The sequence below is a fragment of the Aedes albopictus genome, chromosome 2, assembly GCF_035046485.1.
Source record: "Aedes albopictus strain Foshan chromosome 2, AalbF5, whole genome shotgun sequence".
Taxonomy (NCBI): Eukaryota; Metazoa; Arthropoda; class Insecta; order Diptera; family Culicidae; genus Aedes; species Aedes albopictus.
In genome coordinates, this window is record NC_085137.1 from 431,485,951 (window position 1) to 431,503,961 (window position 18,011).

At 42.7% G+C, this 18,011-nt stretch overlaps 2 protein-coding genes across 3 annotated transcripts in view; one reads left to right on the forward strand and one right to left on the reverse strand.

Moving 5' to 3' along the window:
• LOC115265295 (uncharacterized) overlaps positions 1-18,011 on the reverse strand; it is a 326,298-nt gene that overhangs the window by 295,652 nt on the left and 12,635 nt on the right. The gene's annotated exons all lie outside the window — the stretch shown is intronic.
• LOC134286890 (uncharacterized) lies at positions 1,995-3,041 on the forward strand. The gene has a single exon (XM_062848588.1). It carries the CDS (start codon positions 1,995-1,997, stop codon positions 3,039-3,041), a length of 1,047 nt encoding a protein of 348 aa, XP_062704572.1.

The following is an 18,011-nucleotide window of genomic DNA, read 5'->3' on the forward strand; positions in this document are numbered from 1 at the left end:
CAGGATTTTTTCCATAGCTCGCTGCAGTGATTCCATCTTGAATCCCTCTACAGTAGAGTCTACACTGGGAAAAAATCTTCATTCCTTCTATGTGTCCGGAACATGGATTTTTGCAATGGGGGTAAACAAATGTTTTCCATTAGTGTGACACATACTTTTTATGAGGCACCATACAGCAGCGACTCATACAATTTAGAGCACATACTATTCATGCGCTAATTTGCCTGCGTAATCGGGAATTGGTTGCATATACTTTGGATGCAGTTTGGCACATGGATATTTGCCATTAAGTATGAGGCAATTTTCCTGAGTGTAGAAATTCCTTAAGAATTCATCTAGGGATTCCGCCAGACATTTCTTCCGGAATTTGGCCTGGGATATCTTTAAAAGTTCCTCCAGTGATGGTTCAAGTGCTGTTTTCGAGGTTTCCTTCATGAATTTTTTCAGAGATTTCTTCAAGGATTTCTACATATATGTTCTGGCAGCACGGGCAACGACGATCATCACTGTGGGATACAGAATCCAGCCTATAGAGATGACAGATTGCCAAACAATGACCATTGTAAAACGATTAAACGCATATAGCGTGTATTGCGATAAAATCACTCCGTGAATTAATTATACTATTTTACAAAGGTCGCCTGAGATTTAAAGAATTTCTTTGCCGTTATAGTTGTTTTATGCTATGTTTCAATAAGAGTGCGTGGTGAAGGTAAAATTGTTAACCACCCATTGGTTGAGTTGGTAAAATTAAACGTAAACTCCGTAGCATTCCACAGATTCGATTCGTAGATCGGCAATCACTTAGGCTATTTTGATACACTACGCGTTTGCATAGTATACAGGTATGAAGCGCACCTAAAACCCTTATCATCATAAATTATAATGACGAACTGTAACTTTAGGTGAAAGCGGTGGTCTATTCGACGGCATCGTTGGGCTCAGGTACTGAACCGGTTTAGGGAAAACTAAATGTACGGTGAATGATGAATTCGATATGTTTGTTACCAAGCCACAATAAAACCCCTATTTTTGTTTTAGCTTTGAGCTGCGCAAATTAAAGCCCGCTGCGAGATTTTTTTCCTCTACCAACAAACTCAAAGATTTACTTCACGATGCCCGAGAACGAAGTCTACGATTGCGGCGCTTGCGAGCGACCGAATTTCGCCGATGTGGGTATGGTGGCGTGCGATAGTTGTGCCGTTTGGAACCACTACGTTTTTGCCGGAGTTTCGCCAGGAATCCGCGACCGAACGTGGAGATGTGGTAAGTGTCAGCCCGTGTTGCCTCCGGAAATCACCGGAACGAAGAAGAAGACGAGTAAGAAGCTTCCGGCGAGCTTGAGTGTCCTCGGTGCGACGAGTGAGATTACGAAGACAAGCAGCGCCGAACTCAAGAAAACGTCCGACAAGTCCAAAAGTTCAGCAAAATCCAAGGCTATGGCTGTTTCCAACGCCGCCGCGGGCGGTGAACCTTCTGGCGGAAATGTAACTCCGATAAAGAATCCGGAAGTTGTAATTTCAACCAAACCGTCCGATAGGGAGATGCGATCTTCCAAGTCCAGTACTTCAACCACCAGGGCTCGAGCGCAATTAGCATTGCAGCGATTAGAGGACGAGCGACTGTTGGAGGAACGGAAATTGAAGCAGGAATGGGCGCGGCTGGAGGAAGAAATCATCCGGCTGGAGAAGGAGAAGCTACTAAAGGAACGGGAGCACGCTATTCAGGCCAAGGAATTGGCGATACAAGAGAAGTACTTGCGGGAGAAGCTCGAGTTGGAAGATTAGATTGCTAACGAGGAAAGCAGTCAAAATTCGAGCGTTTCGGGTCGCAAGAGTAGGACCAAGGCCTGGTTGAAAAGTCAACACGAACTAAGCGAGCACAGCAGAAATAACGATTTGGCAAGTTCAGTTCAACCACCACAAGTCGACGCGGGAAGCGAACGTGGAGAAGCCCACAGACAAAACGTGTTGGACGGCGTTTCCAATTTTCGGATGGAGCGCGATGGTTCCAACAACCGACGTCGTAACTACGGAGTTGCACCGAATGCTTCCAGGTTGTCGCATGAGGACGAAGGATCCGTGATGAGCTCTCACGGGGTGGGGCCAAACGCCGCACAGATAGCAGCGAGACAGGTTTGGCCGAAGAAGCTTCCCACATTTTCGGGTGATCCGGAAGAATGGCCGATATTCGTTCACAGCTTTGAGTCGGCCAATGCAGCGTGTGGTTTTTCGGACGTAGAGAACGTCATTCGTTTACGTGAGTGTTTGCGAGGTCCAGCACGAGATGCCGTCGTCACGAAGCTCATGTTTCCCGAGAGCGTCAGAGCGATTATGGACACCCTGCGGCGATTGTACGGCAGACCGGAGATTTTGGTGAAAAACCTTCTTGACAAGGTTCGTCGGGTGGAGGCACCAAAGCCTGAGAGACTGGATTCGTTGATCAATTTCGGGCTGACGGTGCAGCAGCTATGCGACCACTTGGCAGCCGCAAAACTGAAGGGTCATCTGTCGAATCCCACCTTGCTTGGGGAATCAGTGGAAAAGTTGCCAGCCTCAATTAAGATGGAATTGGCCAGGTTCAAAAGGGCGTATAGTGAACCAACGCTTCAGCACTGCGGCATGTTTATGGAGGAGATAGTTGACGACGCCAGTAAAGTTACGATCGCCACTCAACAGAAATCATCCGGTGGGAGAGTCGACAAGGACAAACCGAAGGAAAGGGGACATGTTTATTCACATGAAGACACGTCGGGAGTGCAGAACCACGTACCAGAGAGACAACCTTGCCCGATCTGCGGAAAAACAGATCATCGTGTAAGAAACTGTGAACCATTCCAGCAGTTAGGACTCGAAGCTCATCTAAAGGCCGTCGAACGATTCAAGTTGTATGAAGTTTGCTTGTTCGATCACGGGCAATGGAAGTGTCGTTCGAGAATCCGATGTAACATTGCCCAATGCCGGGCTCGTCACCACCCACTACCTACTGCATCGCCCAACGCAAAAACCACGTCAGCGTCAGCTCCGAGCTTCGGAGTGTAATACGCACGAGCGAACGCAAAGATCGGTCCTTTTAAGGATCATTCCTGTTACACTCTTTAACGGAAAAACGAAATGTGAAACATTTGCGTTTTTAGATTAGGGATCCTCGCTGACTCTTATCGAAACTAGCTTGGCGCGTCAGCTTGGTGTCACAGGTGTTCCGGAACCCTTGGAATTGCGTTGGACTGCGAGCGTGATGCGAAACGAGAAGAATTCAAAGCGTGTGAACCTTGAGATAGCCGGAAAAGGTCTACCGAGACGCTTCATCTTGAAAAACGCTCACACTGTCGAAGAATTGAACCAGAGCCTGATGTTTGGCGTACTATCGGAGAGGTTCGCACATCTCCGGAACCTTCCCGTATCGTCGTACTCTGCGAAAATTAAAGCCCGCTGCGAGATTTTTTCCTCTACTAACAATATATTTCATCCAGAATTCCGCTGGAGATTGTTCCAACAATTCCATTTGGAATTATTCGAAGTATTTCTGCAGGAATATCTTCAAGAAATTCTTTCAGAAAATTTTACTAGAGATTATTAAAAAATGAATCGAGGAACTTCTAAAAAAATCCATTAGGACTCCATCCAAGTCAACAGTTCGTCCAAAAATTACTGCAGACATGTTTTTTTTTTATTTTTATGCTAGGAATTTCTACAGAAATTCTTCCAGGAATTCGCTAAGAAAGCTCTCGTGAGATTCCCTAAGGAATTCCTCATGGGATTGCTTCCAGGAAACATCATGGGGTTTCTTCACAAATTTCTCCAAGATTCCTGGGAATTTCTTCTGTAATTCTTTCGGGAACAACTTCCAGGATTATTTTGAATATGCCTCCGAGAGCTCTTCTTGGGATTCCTTCAGGAATCCCTCGTGGGATTCTTCCAGAAACTTCTCCAGGAATTAATGTAAGAATTCCTTCAGGAACTGTTTAGAGATTCCCTTAAGAATTCCTCTTGGGATTGCTTGCAAGCTTCCTCCTGGGGTTTCTTCAGGTACTGCTTCAGGAATTGCTCCAAAAGTTCTCTGATTACTCTTTCAAGGATTCGTTCAGGATTTCCTCTGGAATTTCCGCGATTTCTTCAGTACTTTCTTCTGGAATTTCTTCAGAAACTCCTCCTAGAATTTCTTGGTTTTCTTCAGAAATTCTTCCTGGGATTCCTCCAAGAAGTCCATAAGGGATTCCTCCAGAAATTCCTCCAAAGTTCCTCTGGAAATTCCTGCATGAAAAAAAAGCTCTTAGGATTCGTCCGGGAATTCCTCTAGCAATTTCTCTTGAGATACCTCAAGGAATTCCTCTATAGATTCCTCCGGGTATTGTTCCTGAACGTTTCACCATACTACTTATACATTTCAAGGTGAATCACTGGATGATTTCCTTGAAGAACTACTGAAGCACTTTTAGGAGGCGTTCCTGGAGGAATATTGTGTGTTAAATTTGTGCTGAAAGAATTAACTTTTGTCAAGTTCGAAAAGAATTTCAATGGTTTTGGCTGAAATTTTGACCAGTTATTTCTTTTAGGATGCCAATCAAAATATGGGGGTGGTCTTGAAAAAGGGAGAGGCCTAGACAGGGATTCCTCCAGGAATTCCTCTAGAGATTTCTCCAGGGGTTCCTCAAGGCACTCTTTTAGGAATTCCTTTTGGGGCCTCCAGGAAGTCCTTAAGGAATACCTCCACAATACCTACGGCAATTTCTCCAGAAATTTCTGCAAAAATCCTCATGGATTCCTTTAGAAATCTCCCCAGAAATTCCTGCAGGAGTTTATCCACGAATTATTCCAAGAGTTTTCCCAGCGATTCCTGCATGAATTTCTTCTGAGATTCTTCTAGGAATTCCTTCAAGGATTTCTTGAGGATTCCTCCAGGGGTTCTTTCAGAAATTCCCCCAGGAATTCCTCCCAGAATTTACCGAGGAATTATTCCAGGTATTCTTCCAGCATTTCACTCAGGCATTTCTCCAGGGGCATTTCCGGGAATTCCATCAAGAATTTCTCCAGGGATTACCCCAGCTATTTCTTCAGGAATTCCTCCAAGAATTCCTCCACGAATTGATTCCTTCTGAAATTCCTACAGTAATTCCTCCAGGAATATCCCCAGGAAATTCTTCATGGATTCCTTCAGAAATTCTTTCTGGAATTTATTCAGGAATTCCTATAGGACTGTATCCAAAGATTCTACCGGGATTTCTTCCAGGGTTTCCTCCAGGAATTCCCTTGGGAACTCCTTCAGGAATTTCTTCAGAAATTTCTCCAGGGATTCCTCTTAGGATTCTTCCAGACATTCCTTCAGAATTTTTTTCGACGATTCCTCCAGAAATAGTTCTCGGGGAATTCGTCTAGGAATTTCTTCTGAAATTTCTCCAAGAATTCCTCAAGATGTTTCTTCTCCAAGGATTCCTCTCAGATTTCCTCTAGGGATTTCTCCAGGAGTTCATCCAGGGATTTCTTCGAGATTTCTTCCAGAATATGCTCTAGGCATTCATCCAAGAATTTCTCCAGGGAGTCCTTCAGGAAATTCAGGATTTCCTTCAGGTATTCCTGCAGGAATACTTTCAGGAATTTCCTTAGGATTTCCTCCAAGCATTCATCTAGGAATTCCTCCAGAGACAGTACGATGAACAATCTCAAATTTTGATATTAAATTTATTTAGACAAATACTCCAACTTGCACTCCATGCTGCAAACGGATCATTTTATAGTTTTGCAAAATTTTATAATATCGAATCGATGTGAAAACATCGATTCAAAGCATTCGATTAAATCGGTGAATCGATTCTGCTGGTCCGATTCGAACCGATTCATAAAAATCGATGTCTCAGCCAAACTTGCCCAACTTGCCTATAGCATTGCAATGCTATATGGGACCCACCACTATAGGTGCAAAGGAGCAAAAAATTAAAGGAAAATAATTGTTTAAATAGGTTTTTCGACAATTCCGGAACGCAAAACTAAATTAATGTCATTAATAAGGTATGATGCATCTATTAAAAATGTAATTTGCGAGCTTTTTGGTCGAAATAGTGCTGAATTGATTGCCTCTACCACCACTATTGGTACTACCTTCACTAAGGGAGCGTTTACCCTACAATTTAATCATTATTTATATTGTTAAAAATATCATCAGGAAAACTCTGTGAGAACTCTTAGGGTTCTCTACATCTCATTTCAAACGGAACCAAGCTGAAATATATTATGTTACTGAAACAGTTTTCGTGTACATGCAGTTTTTGGGAGAAAAAAGTTTAGCATAAAAGACTGGTGGTGTGTTAAGGAATGAAATTGCTCATATAATATCTTGTTGTGTATCTTGGAGTTTTGAGGCGATAGCTTTCATAAATACCCCTGTATCCATTAAGATAGTCGAATATAGAACCAGGGTAACAGAGCTAAAAGGTACTATATGCTTCAATAGAGCTACTCAAAAGCCACTTTCGGCGTATAAGGCCGGGTCCAACAATCCGGTCCGAGTGTTTAGATTAAAACAAAGGGAGAGGAGCCGAGAATCAAAACAAATATAATGTTGTTCTAATAAAATTCAATCATAATACATTCTAATAAAAAAAACTCTATGAACACATTTCTTTTTCGAACGCGACCCTGAGCCAGAACTGGAACCGGATGCGGCGAACTGAGCTCTACGCTGGCTAGCAACCGGGTTTGTCATTGCATCCTTGATCGCTCTGGCTACCTCCTCATAGGTAGCTCCTCTAGGTAGTTCTCAGGAGGCTTCTCTAGCTTCTTGCTTCTTTGCTTTCTTTACGCTGTTTTTCCTTTTCCAAGTCCGCTCTTCTCTCGCAACTGTTCGACGATCTTTGTTCCACTTCAAACGTGTCCGAGATGTGGCCGTTGTCGAAATATACTGTTCTTCATCTTGTTGTTGAAATTGTAAATCTGTCCTCAAGTCCGTTTCGGCCGGCACGCAAGTCTTTTATTGGTATTTCACCCAGTTTTCGTTGAGTAATGGTGATAAGTTGAATCAAATTAGGTTATTGTCCTCAGCATTAGTGGCTGCAACTATGGCCATACGTAATAATCTATAAGATTCAGATTGGGTGAAGTACGAAGTAATTTTATCTACTACATTGAGGAAGATTACAAGTGGTAGTCGTAATACGCATATCTATCAAAGAATAAGCAAAAGAGGGCAGAGTTTTAAGGAACAAAACTGATTACATTCAAGAGGGTATTCTGCTTAGGGGGTTCGAAAAGTCGGTTAAGATCAATCTGTCGGAATAAGTTTTGACATAAACATAATTACGGCTCTACCCCATTTGGCATAATGCCATTTGGCATAATGCCGTTTGGCATAAAGCCATTTGACATAATGGCCATTTGGCATAACGGCCATTTGGCATAATGGACATTTGGCATAACAAATATTATGCACATTCTTATCAAGAAGGCTGTTCTTCGTGTTATGCCAAACGGCATTATGCCAAATGGGGTAGAGCCATAATTACAGCCATAATATTGAACGTTTCAACTTCAGCTAGTGAAATTACATTTTCAACTTTTCAGAAAATAAATTTCATTTTCGAGAGTTCCTTTGCAATTAATCATTTTTAAATACTATAAAAGAAAACAGGTAAAAAAATGTGGATAGTAAAAAGCATGCACGATCGGCAAACTTAAGTTCAAGGATTAGCCAGACTTTTGTCATGAGCAACTTTTTGTAAACATCCGATTTCAGCGATTTTAACTCACCCCGTTACAATAAACCATCAGGTAAATAGATCATTCATCTATGTTGTTATAAAAAAATCGAATTTGGAAAATTCAGAGTTTTTTTGGTGTGAAAATTGGCTTTTTGATTACATCTGTTGATTTATTCATTGCATTTTTGACGTTTTTAATTGCTTAAAAATCTATAATTTATGGAAACTTTTGATTTATTTATGCATTTTTTTATTTGTTTATGGAACTTTTGTTATTTATTACTGCTTACACCCCGTTTCTTCACTGGGACTTTTCGAATTAATTATGGGAAATTTTGTATTTATTATGGAACGTTTAATTGTCTGCCAATATCATTCGCCAAAACGAATTTTGTTTTGATCCCTCAGTGTAGAATTTTCAATACTCGTTGATTGCACTCATTGACAATACAAATTTTAAACTCCGATATTTGTTCCGGTCTTATTTTGACCAGTCACAGAGGGCAAATACCTCATAGTGCGTAGTCGCCTGCCGTCCTCGTCGCATCCTTGTTTTGCCCGTCGAGGGCCCGACCAGGAATGCGACTCATACCAGGAAGCATCAGCAAATTTTTGTTTTCTGCACACTGTTGTGCTTCCCCGACGGTTTTCGTTTTTGTTTACAATACGGGTTTGTTGTTATGTTGTGGTGCAATCGCGACAAACACGACGACAACGACGGCGACGATGAAAAATGCATTCTGCCTTTTTATTTACGTGTTCGATTCGAATGAGGTGGGAAGATTGGGGCGGATATGGTCCAGCAGAGCTATTATAAAATGGGACAATGGCGTAAACGGCGAATGCAGTTCAAGACCATTCCCGGCCAACGGACTTTATGTGATGAAATGGGAACCGTATACGAACGAAGGAGGTGGAGGCGTAAAATGAGTTATGAATCACTTGTTGATCGCTTTTTATTCGAAAAACAGGAAAACCGGCAGACGTTGCGTAATGAAGCGACGTCAAAACGATATTCAAAATAGCAATCGATATGGCAGTGTAAGCAGTTGTTTGTTTACTGATGGAATGTGTGTTCGTGGCGAATTTCTTCGCCCCCGTGTAGCCTATCAGGAGTTCTAGAAATTTTACTACAAGACTGACGCCATATGATGATCTCGGTGACAAATGTAATTACCACAACAGCTTTCTTACCTTGCTTCTATCTCACCCTAGGATAAAATAAAGAGGAGACAAACGAATAAACTCGAGCAGAGGAAAATAACATGAAAGATCACCCACATTGTAGGATCAATAATTCTGCCAAACTTGGAATTTAGATAAATTTAAAAAAAAAGTATCATTTTTAAATTTGAATATTTAAGCCACTTGGAACGATATACATTTTGAAACCTTTTTAACTTATCATGACTGCTATTGTACTGTCCTAAATTCGATTTTTCTTCAAAAATGTAAATAGCGAGTAGGTATCTTCGGCAAAGTTATAGAATATTTTTTGATATAAAAACTTGCCGAACAAGCTTTTGTTTTGTCTGGTCAATTAAAGAGAATGTCTTAGAAAGCCATAACACAGAATTCCTCTTGTTTATGGTTGATGAAAATCGAGAGACGAACCAGCCAAGGGCTGAAAGTCTCTGAAATAAAGACAAATCAATCAATCAATTGATGAAAACCCGTTGCATTTCGATGATGTTGAACCTGGGCTTGTTAGGGGAATATCTGTAAGTAAAACAGAAATTCGTGTTAAGTACTGTTCCTTTGAATTCCATTAAAAATTTGCATCCTTTGACAGATACGTATTTCGACCTCAACTGTAAGGTCGTCTTCAGTGTTTCACATAGTTTCATATCTATGAAATATTTTCATAATCGTTTTATTCTTCTCTGCTCGGGAGCACCCATGGCAGAATGGTGTCAACCTACCCACCACACAGGTTGCTCCACGATCAAGCCGTGAAAGACGTCCTCATCGCCCGGCGCAGCGCTATTTAGCCATTCGCGTGCTTGACTCTCGACCGGCTCCGTTCAAAATATTTAGCATTCTTTTCCAATTTATTTATTTAATTTCTACTGCTGATCCCCCATAATGTCCTCGGCGTGCGTTTATTCTATAAATAATCCTTCTTCAATGGTTCTTTGACCAAGTCGTGTGGTCCGATGACGATCGCCGTCCGTCGTCGTCCAACAACGCAACGCAACGAAACGCAACCAACCACCTTAACGGCAAACGCGCAGAGAATAAGCCCTCGTGATCAACAAGGTGTTACTGATGTCTGGCTAGCACACGCGCGCGCCGCCGTCCGCTTGTTATACTCCACATTATACGTGGTGGGTACGTTGATTTATTGACAGAAAGGTGATGCTGCACGGTTGAATCCCCCTAAGTAGTTCCTCATTGGACCTCGCCCAAGAAGCGAGACTTAGGTGGCCTGTTCTATGTGGCGGGTCAGGTGGCGGCAAGCCCAGTTGTAGTGTGACAAATTTTTCGTGCGCAACTATCCTTGACTGTCGTCGTCGGTCAGACAGGCTTCTACTTACACAACTCTGATGAAGACCTACGCGTGGCAGAGCGAATTACACGAGTGCACGAGATACGAGATGATTCATGAAGAATAATCGAGATTTTGAACTAATGGAGCATATCGTCTGCCAGTTGAGTGTATCGGATGTTATGATTTACATGAGCAGCATAGAAAAGCGTACCTACAATTCAAAGTATGTAGTTAGTACTCAATGACTGCCCAGAATTACACAAATTATTCAGTGAACCTACTCAGAAATAGCTAACCATTCCCAATATGCACGGTTTAAGATCTTAACATTGAGGCAGTTAATAACGGAGGGCTGCAAAACGGTGAGTCGATAAGGAGAGCGTCCAACATAGCAATGGTCCACACAAGTTTCTACCTCATGCTTCCACAGGTCAAGCGATGACAAAGGCCGCCAGCCAAGAGTTGTGTGCTTAGCTGGTAGTGCTGCCTGGGCATTGTTGTCCTTCTGACTTCAGCTAGATTGCGGAGGTACGTCTCGAGCGTCTGTTCACCATTGGCGGAGCCAGCATTTTCTTTTTTCTTACTCACTCTCCTAAACATACACGAGAAAGAGCGGGATGAAAGAGGAGGCAAGCTGCCCCCTCTTCTATCTTTCTCTTTCTCATGCATGTTTAGGAGAGTGAGTAAGAGAAAAGAAAATGCTGGCTCCGCCAATGCTGTTCACCAAGGAGGTGCGGTTCAAACAGCGTCTGTTCTGGCATCCAGCGGCTGAGTATGAAATGCTCCTCCACCGGAAGCTATACCTAAGGTGGCAGCCCCACCATGGTGGATAGGGGACCTTAGGCCAACAATCTGCTGTTTTAGAAACCAAAACACAGTCACAGAAACCGAAAAAAAAGATTAAGAACTGAGAACTGAGAAATGAGCGAAAACGGAGAGCTGTTTGCAGAGTTTTGTGCCAACAATGGCATGGTGATTGGGGGATCGCTCTTTCCTCATCGGCCAGTGCACAAAGTGACATGGGTTTCCCGAGATGGCGTCACGGAAAATCAAATCGACCACATCTGCATCAGCCGGAAATGGAGACGGAGCCTTCTTGATGTGCGAAACAAACGTAGTGCCGACATTACGTCAGTCGGTAAGATCCGACTGCGCATTGCTAGGATCCATCGACAGGAGGAGAAAATCGGGCGCCGGATCAACACACGCCGCCTGGAAGACGCTGCGGTGAAAAGGTCCTTCGTCGAGGAGCTAGAGAACCGTGCTGCGAAAATTCCAGAAGGGAGAAGCGTAGAAAACAATGGAGCGCCATCAAGAACGCCTTCATCGCCACCGGCGAGAATAATTTGGGTGAGCTACGCACCCGGAGAAGGCAGTGGATCACAGATGATACCTGGAGAAAGATAGAGGATTGAAGGAACGCCAACGCCGCAATAGAGCGATCGAAAATACGAGGAGCCAATGCCGTAGCCCGTCAGCGCTATTTGGCTCTCGAGAAGGAAGTGAAACGCTCATGTAGACGTGACAAAAGAGCATGGGCGGACTTCCTAGCCGACGAAGGCGAGAAAGCCGCTAACACCGGCGACATCCTTCTCTTCTACGATGTTTCACGTCACCTTACTGGGGCTAAGATGAATGCTACGATGCCCGGCGTGAAAGACACGTCAGTTACTGGCCGACCCGGCTGACCAGTTGAAACGCTGGTTCGAGCACTTTGGAAACCTTTTTCAAGTGTCGGTCACGCCATCAACACCTCTGCATGATCCGCCAAGGGTTCGACGCATTACCCGTGTCAACACCGAAGCTCCATCAGTGCAGGAGATAGAAACAGCCATCCGTAGCATGAAATCGAACAGGGCCCCAGGGGTCGATCGCATATCAGCTGAGATGCTCAAAGCTGACCCCGTAGTGTCCGCACAACTACTGCATACATTATTCTGCAACATGTGGGAAACCGCAACATTTCCGGCCGACTGGATGTACGGCGTCTTAGTAAAGGTGTCCAAAAAGGGCGACCTGACTGTATGCTATAATTGGTGGGGCTTCATGTTACTGTGTATCGTTCTCAAAGTCCTCTGCAAAGTGATCCTTAACCGGATACCGGAACCGGAATATTGACGCAACTCTCCAACGGCAGCAAGCAGGATTCCGTGCCGGACGATCCTGTGTGGACCATATTATCACGCTCCGTTTTATCCTGGAGCAAATCAATCAATTCAAAGAGTCTCTCTACCTGGTGTTCATTGATAACGAAAAAGCTTTCGATCGTCTCAATCATCATGAGAAAATCATCGGCCTCATTGAAACATAGTACAGGGCTTTTTCTTGCACAACTGTGTTTTGTCCGATCCCATCCGGGTCGTTGCTAGAGTAAGGCAAGGATGTATGTATACTATCACCGCTACTGTTCCTCATCGTAATCGATGAGATCATAGTAGGTGCGATTGACCGTGAACCAAATCGTGCATTGCTTTGGCAGCCCATTACCATGGAGCACCTAAATGACTTCGAACTGGCTGATGACGTTGCTCTCCTTGCTCAACGGCGCTCTAATATGCAGAGCAAGCTCGATGATCTTGCCAATCGCTCCTCAGCGACAGGTCTTACCATCAGTGCTGAAAAATTCATTTCGTCATATCTAAATTCAATCACCTTCAGCTCATTTTGGAAGCTGAACCTGAAAAAATGGTATATGACAAACTTGTGCGGCTAGACCAGTTCTGCTAGAAAGTCACAGAAAAACCGATATTTTTCGAATATTTAAGTTAAATGTCACGGACTACCTTCGAAAAACGCCAATGATATTCACGGTGCTTGCTTCAAAAATTCAGCTTGCCTTTGCTCAAAAGCAGCAAATGGGCTCAGTGTTTTTGGATATTAAAAGAGCTTTTGATTCAGTTTGTGTCGATGTTCTTTCCGACAAACTACACAGAAGTGGCCTTTCACCAATTTTGAACTTTTTTTTGTATAATTTGCTGTTTGAGAAGCAAATGAGTTTTGCTCATGGCGACTGGACAGTTTCACGAATTAGCTACATGGGTTTTTTACTATTTTTATGTTAGAGACATAGATAATTGTCTCATGGAAAATTGCACGTTAAGACAGCTTACGGATGACTGTCTTGTTTCTATAACGGAATCAATAGCAGCCGATCTGCAAGTACCACTACAGGATACTTTGGACAATGTGTCTACTTGGGCTCTCAAGCTGGGTATCGAATTCCCTCCGGAGAAAACTGAGATGGTTTTCTTTTCTAAAAAACACAAACCGGCAAAGTTTCCGCTCCATCTGATGGGTAAGACAATCACTCATAGCATGTCTTCTCAATATCTCGGCATCTGTTTCGACTCCAAATGCACCTGGGGGAAGCACATTGTGTATTTGATACAGAAATGCCAGAAGCGAATCAACTTTATGCGAACTATAACCGGAATATGGTGGGGAGCACACCCGGAAGATCTGATCAGGCTGTACCAAACAACCATTCTGTCGGTTTTAGAATACGGTAGCTTCTGTTTTCAATCCGCGGCGAAAACACACTTGCTGAAGCTTCAACGGGCTCAGTACCGTTGTCTTCGGATCGCGTTAGGTTGCATGAACTCGACTCACACTATGAGTTTAGAGGTACTTGCTGGTGTACAGCCTCTGACAGACTGATTTGCGGAGTAATCGTTCCGGTTTCTCATCCGATGCGAGTTTGTAAATCCATTGATCATAGAAAATTTTGAAAAGCTGCTCGAACAGAACCCTCAAACTCGTTTTATGACTGTGTACTACTGGTACATGACGCTGGAGGTAAGCCCATCTCCGTTTAACACCAATCGTGACAACTTCTCAAACTTCGACAGTTGCTCTGTGGATTTTGATCTGTCCATGAAGGATGAGATCACCGGAATACCAGAATCTTTTCGTTCCGTGTGTATTCCACAAATTTTTGCAAGTAAGTTCGAGCATATTAGCGGGGACAGACAGTTCTTCACAGAGGGTTCGAAAACCGATGATTCGACTGGTTTCGGTGTCTACAACAAATTTCATAGCGCCACCTACATGCTTCAAAAGCCATGTTCGGTATACATTGGTTAGCTAGCGGCTATATACTACACCTTAGAGTATATTCGAACTCTTCCACCTGGGCACTACTTCATTTTTACCGACAGTCTAAGCTCTCTGGAGGCTGTTCGGTCAATGAAACCGATGAAGCACTCAGCGTACTTCCTGAAAGGAATACGCCAAGTTTTGAGTGCTTTGCCCAAACGCTCATACATCATCACCATAGCTTGGGTCCTTTCACATTGCTCAATTCCCGGCAATGAGAAAGCGGACTCTCTGGCTAAGGTGGGCGCTAGCGAAGGCGATATTTACGAGCGTCAAATCGCCTTCGACGATTTTTTTGCATTGGCCCGTCAGGAGACCTTGATCAGCTGGCAACACAAATGAAGAGATGGAGAGATGGGTAGATGGTTGCACTCCATCATTCCACAGGTGTCGAAGAAGCCTTGGTTCACAGGGTTGGATTTAGCCCGCGATTTCATTCGTGTGTCCAACCACTATTTGTTGAACGCACATACATATCTTCCGTATTGGGCTCTCTGAAAGCAATATCTGTGTATGTGGCGTGGCTTACCAGGATATCGAACATCTCGTGTGGCGATGCAATAAGTATCGTGAGGTCAGATCTGAGCTGCATGAAATTCTCCGGGTCCGAGGAAAACAACAGAAACCCGTTAGAGAAATGTTGGCAGGACTTGATTTGGAATACATGAACCTGATTTGCCAATTTTTGAAACATGTTGATGTCAGAGTTTGATGTAGTACGTTTCTTGTTTTCGTTGTCCGCCTTTTGGTTTTGTTGTTCGCCCCTGTATGTCGTCGCCCCCCTTCCGTTTGTCCTCTTGTTGTCGTTGTCTACCGATAAAGTCCTTTCTTTTTGGTTCCGTTACAGATATGGACAATTGTTCCCATCAATGTTTTTAGTATAAGTTAGCAAACAATTTAGTTTTAAACCCATAAATCCGTCCTTCCCAATTTTATTTTATTCTTTTTTCTTTCAATCCTTAATCTCGAAACAGCCGCGAGTACCTTAGCTTCCCAAAACTAACATAGTTTTAAGGCAGTAATGAATTGTAAAATGTAAAATCAATGTAAAAACAAAAGATTTCGGCTCAGTTATGCCCATGTGGCGCCCGAGACTTCCAAATAAACGAATAAGTAAAAAAAAAGATCGACATAGGTGCACAAATCAAGAAGACGAGGGCTGCTTTTGCGACTTTACGAAATGTATGGAAAAACAACCAGATTGCCACAGATAAAAATAATGAGATTTACACGTAATGTCAACTTTAGTTTACTTCAATTAACTTACATTTATGATGGTTTACATGACATCCCGAGCAGGAGAAAATAGCTGAAGCATAACTAATTCAGGTATGGAAAACCGAATACCTACAACCTGAATGAGGTAATAAGTAGCCCTGCATAAGAGGTAAAATACCTAAAATAATAACTGGTGTGTATTCTGTGCATAACGCGTGAATAATGACATCAGGTATGGCAATACCTGAATAATAATCGGAGATTTTTCCATACAAATAGCGCTTTTTCCATAATTGAACAATACCTCAAGCAGTCCTCAATACCAAACCAATAACTCGTTGAGGTATTTCGTCAATACCTACAAAACACCAAAATAAGTTATTTTCAATACCTGGATAACCAACCAATACCTTGTCTTGGTATGATACCTGACTTTGGTATGCTCCAGTTATGTGGCAGTTATTCATTCCTGCTCGGGATATTATGTAAATTTGTGTTATATGTCATGTAAACACACAGAGTCATGCTGAATAACATGACATATAATGGAAGATTACATGATATTTTTTTACTTTTACATGATATGTCATGTAAACTTCTGTGATATCCCTCGCTCCAATCGTGTGCATCATATGTCACAAAATTTTACACTCTTTTTTCGATTTGTGTAGTCGACACACCAAAATCCGAATTTTCCACTCGAACGAGAAATCTGTGCGCTATACGCCAGTGGAACCTGGTATGTATCAGTGGAGAACACTCAACTGCTGCATATCCTCATCAATAGATGCCTGCGGTACCGTGAGGTCGCCATTCACCGCTCATGCCCCATTCACCGCTCATTTTGGGTCAATCATACAAAAATGATCAAATGTTAGTAAAGTATCGTAACAAAAGTGAATGTAACATGCTGCCACATTAAAAAACTTTCATTTCACCAAGTTTTTATATGGGTGTACCTGAAATCACGTTCTCAAAAAATATTTCTCACACTGCGCTGCAGGACAACATGGAAACTGTTCAGAGCAAACAGCGGAAAAAATATCCAACAGGTAAAACCCGTTAAAGATTCCATTTTGACAAAACAGGATGAACTGAACGTCATGAATCATCAATACATCTATATATATAAAAATGAGTTCGAGTTCCCTTTGAGGCAACAAAACTCACGAACGGATGAACCGATCAGCTCGATTCTTGCACGGTTCGATTCGTATTCATGGTGGCTGTGTTCATATGTACAAAAAGTTACGAAAATTTACTTAAAAAGTACGAAAATTGAATAAGTGCTGATTTTTCATGAGCTGGGAAGAAAATCAACACGTTCGAAATGAAACCAATCTAGAGTGCGGTGATATTTTGAGCTCAACAGTTGTCAAAACACCACAACCGGGCAAGACAAAGTTTGCCGGGCCAGCTAGTTGGTAAATAAAAGTTATTTTGTTTTTATAAATGAATAGTTTCTGTGATTCAATGAAAAAAATATCCAGTGAGCGGTGAATGGATGCATGAGCGGTAATAGGAGCCAAGAGATAACACATTTGAATTTTTATTTTTTCGGCTGTAAACATATTTTACAATTGTTTTATATTTTTTCTATAATAACAACATAATTGTCAAATTGTTAACGTAAATTAAAGTGAAATATGGTTGCCTCACAATTGAATTTCCAACGTGAAGCTCCATCGTCGATGTCATCAAATGCCGATAGCGACAGAAATACGGGAACGGAAGTGGAAGTGGGTCGGCCAAACTCTACGCAGGGGCGGAAACGAAATATGCAGGCAAGTGTTAGATTGGAACCCTGCAGGACATCGCAGCAGAGGCAGACCCAGAGGCTCATGGCGGCGCAGCCTCAACAACGAAATCAAGCAAGTCGACAGAAATTTGACCCGGCCACAGGTCAAGGCGATTGCTGGCAATCGCCCAGGATAAAAAACTTTCAATTCGGCCCTCTGCACCACTCTGGGTGCCCAGGACTGAAGTAAGTATACAAATTCGATGAAGTAAATAGTTATTCAGTCATTGTCAACATCGAGATGCATTTTCATCTAAATCCGTTTAACTTCGTTTCTAAAACTAGAAAATTTGAGCTACCTATATACTCAAAATACCTCGTCCTAGTCGACGTTAAGGTTCGGAAGCTGTAAGTTTATAGAGAAGGCTTCTCTTCTCCATGCTGTCATCTGAAGGAAGTTTACCTCAACTTCAGATCGAGATAGAAGGGAGTTACCTCAATAGATCAAATTGAATAGTGGCGCAATCTGCTGGGCTACCGAATAGAATGTAACATACTGCACCACACTGCACTGTCTTGAAAATGGTCTGTGAACATAACACCGTTCTGTGAATCCGCGTGAAAACTACGAAAATGCTTTTCAACATTTTAGGAATAGCGTATCTGCTTCTGTAATTCCAACAGCTCTTCTGCTTGGTCCTACTCCACTCGCGCCATTTGTTTTAAATTTTACTGTTACGGAACTAAAACCGAAAAAAAGAGACTGGAATTAATAGTGG

Excerpts from the sequence above, each read along its gene's own strand:
- LOC134286890 (XM_062848588.1), top strand. The coding sequence starts at position 1,995 with ATGGAGCGCGATGGTTCCAACAACCGACGTCGTAACTACGGAGTTGCA.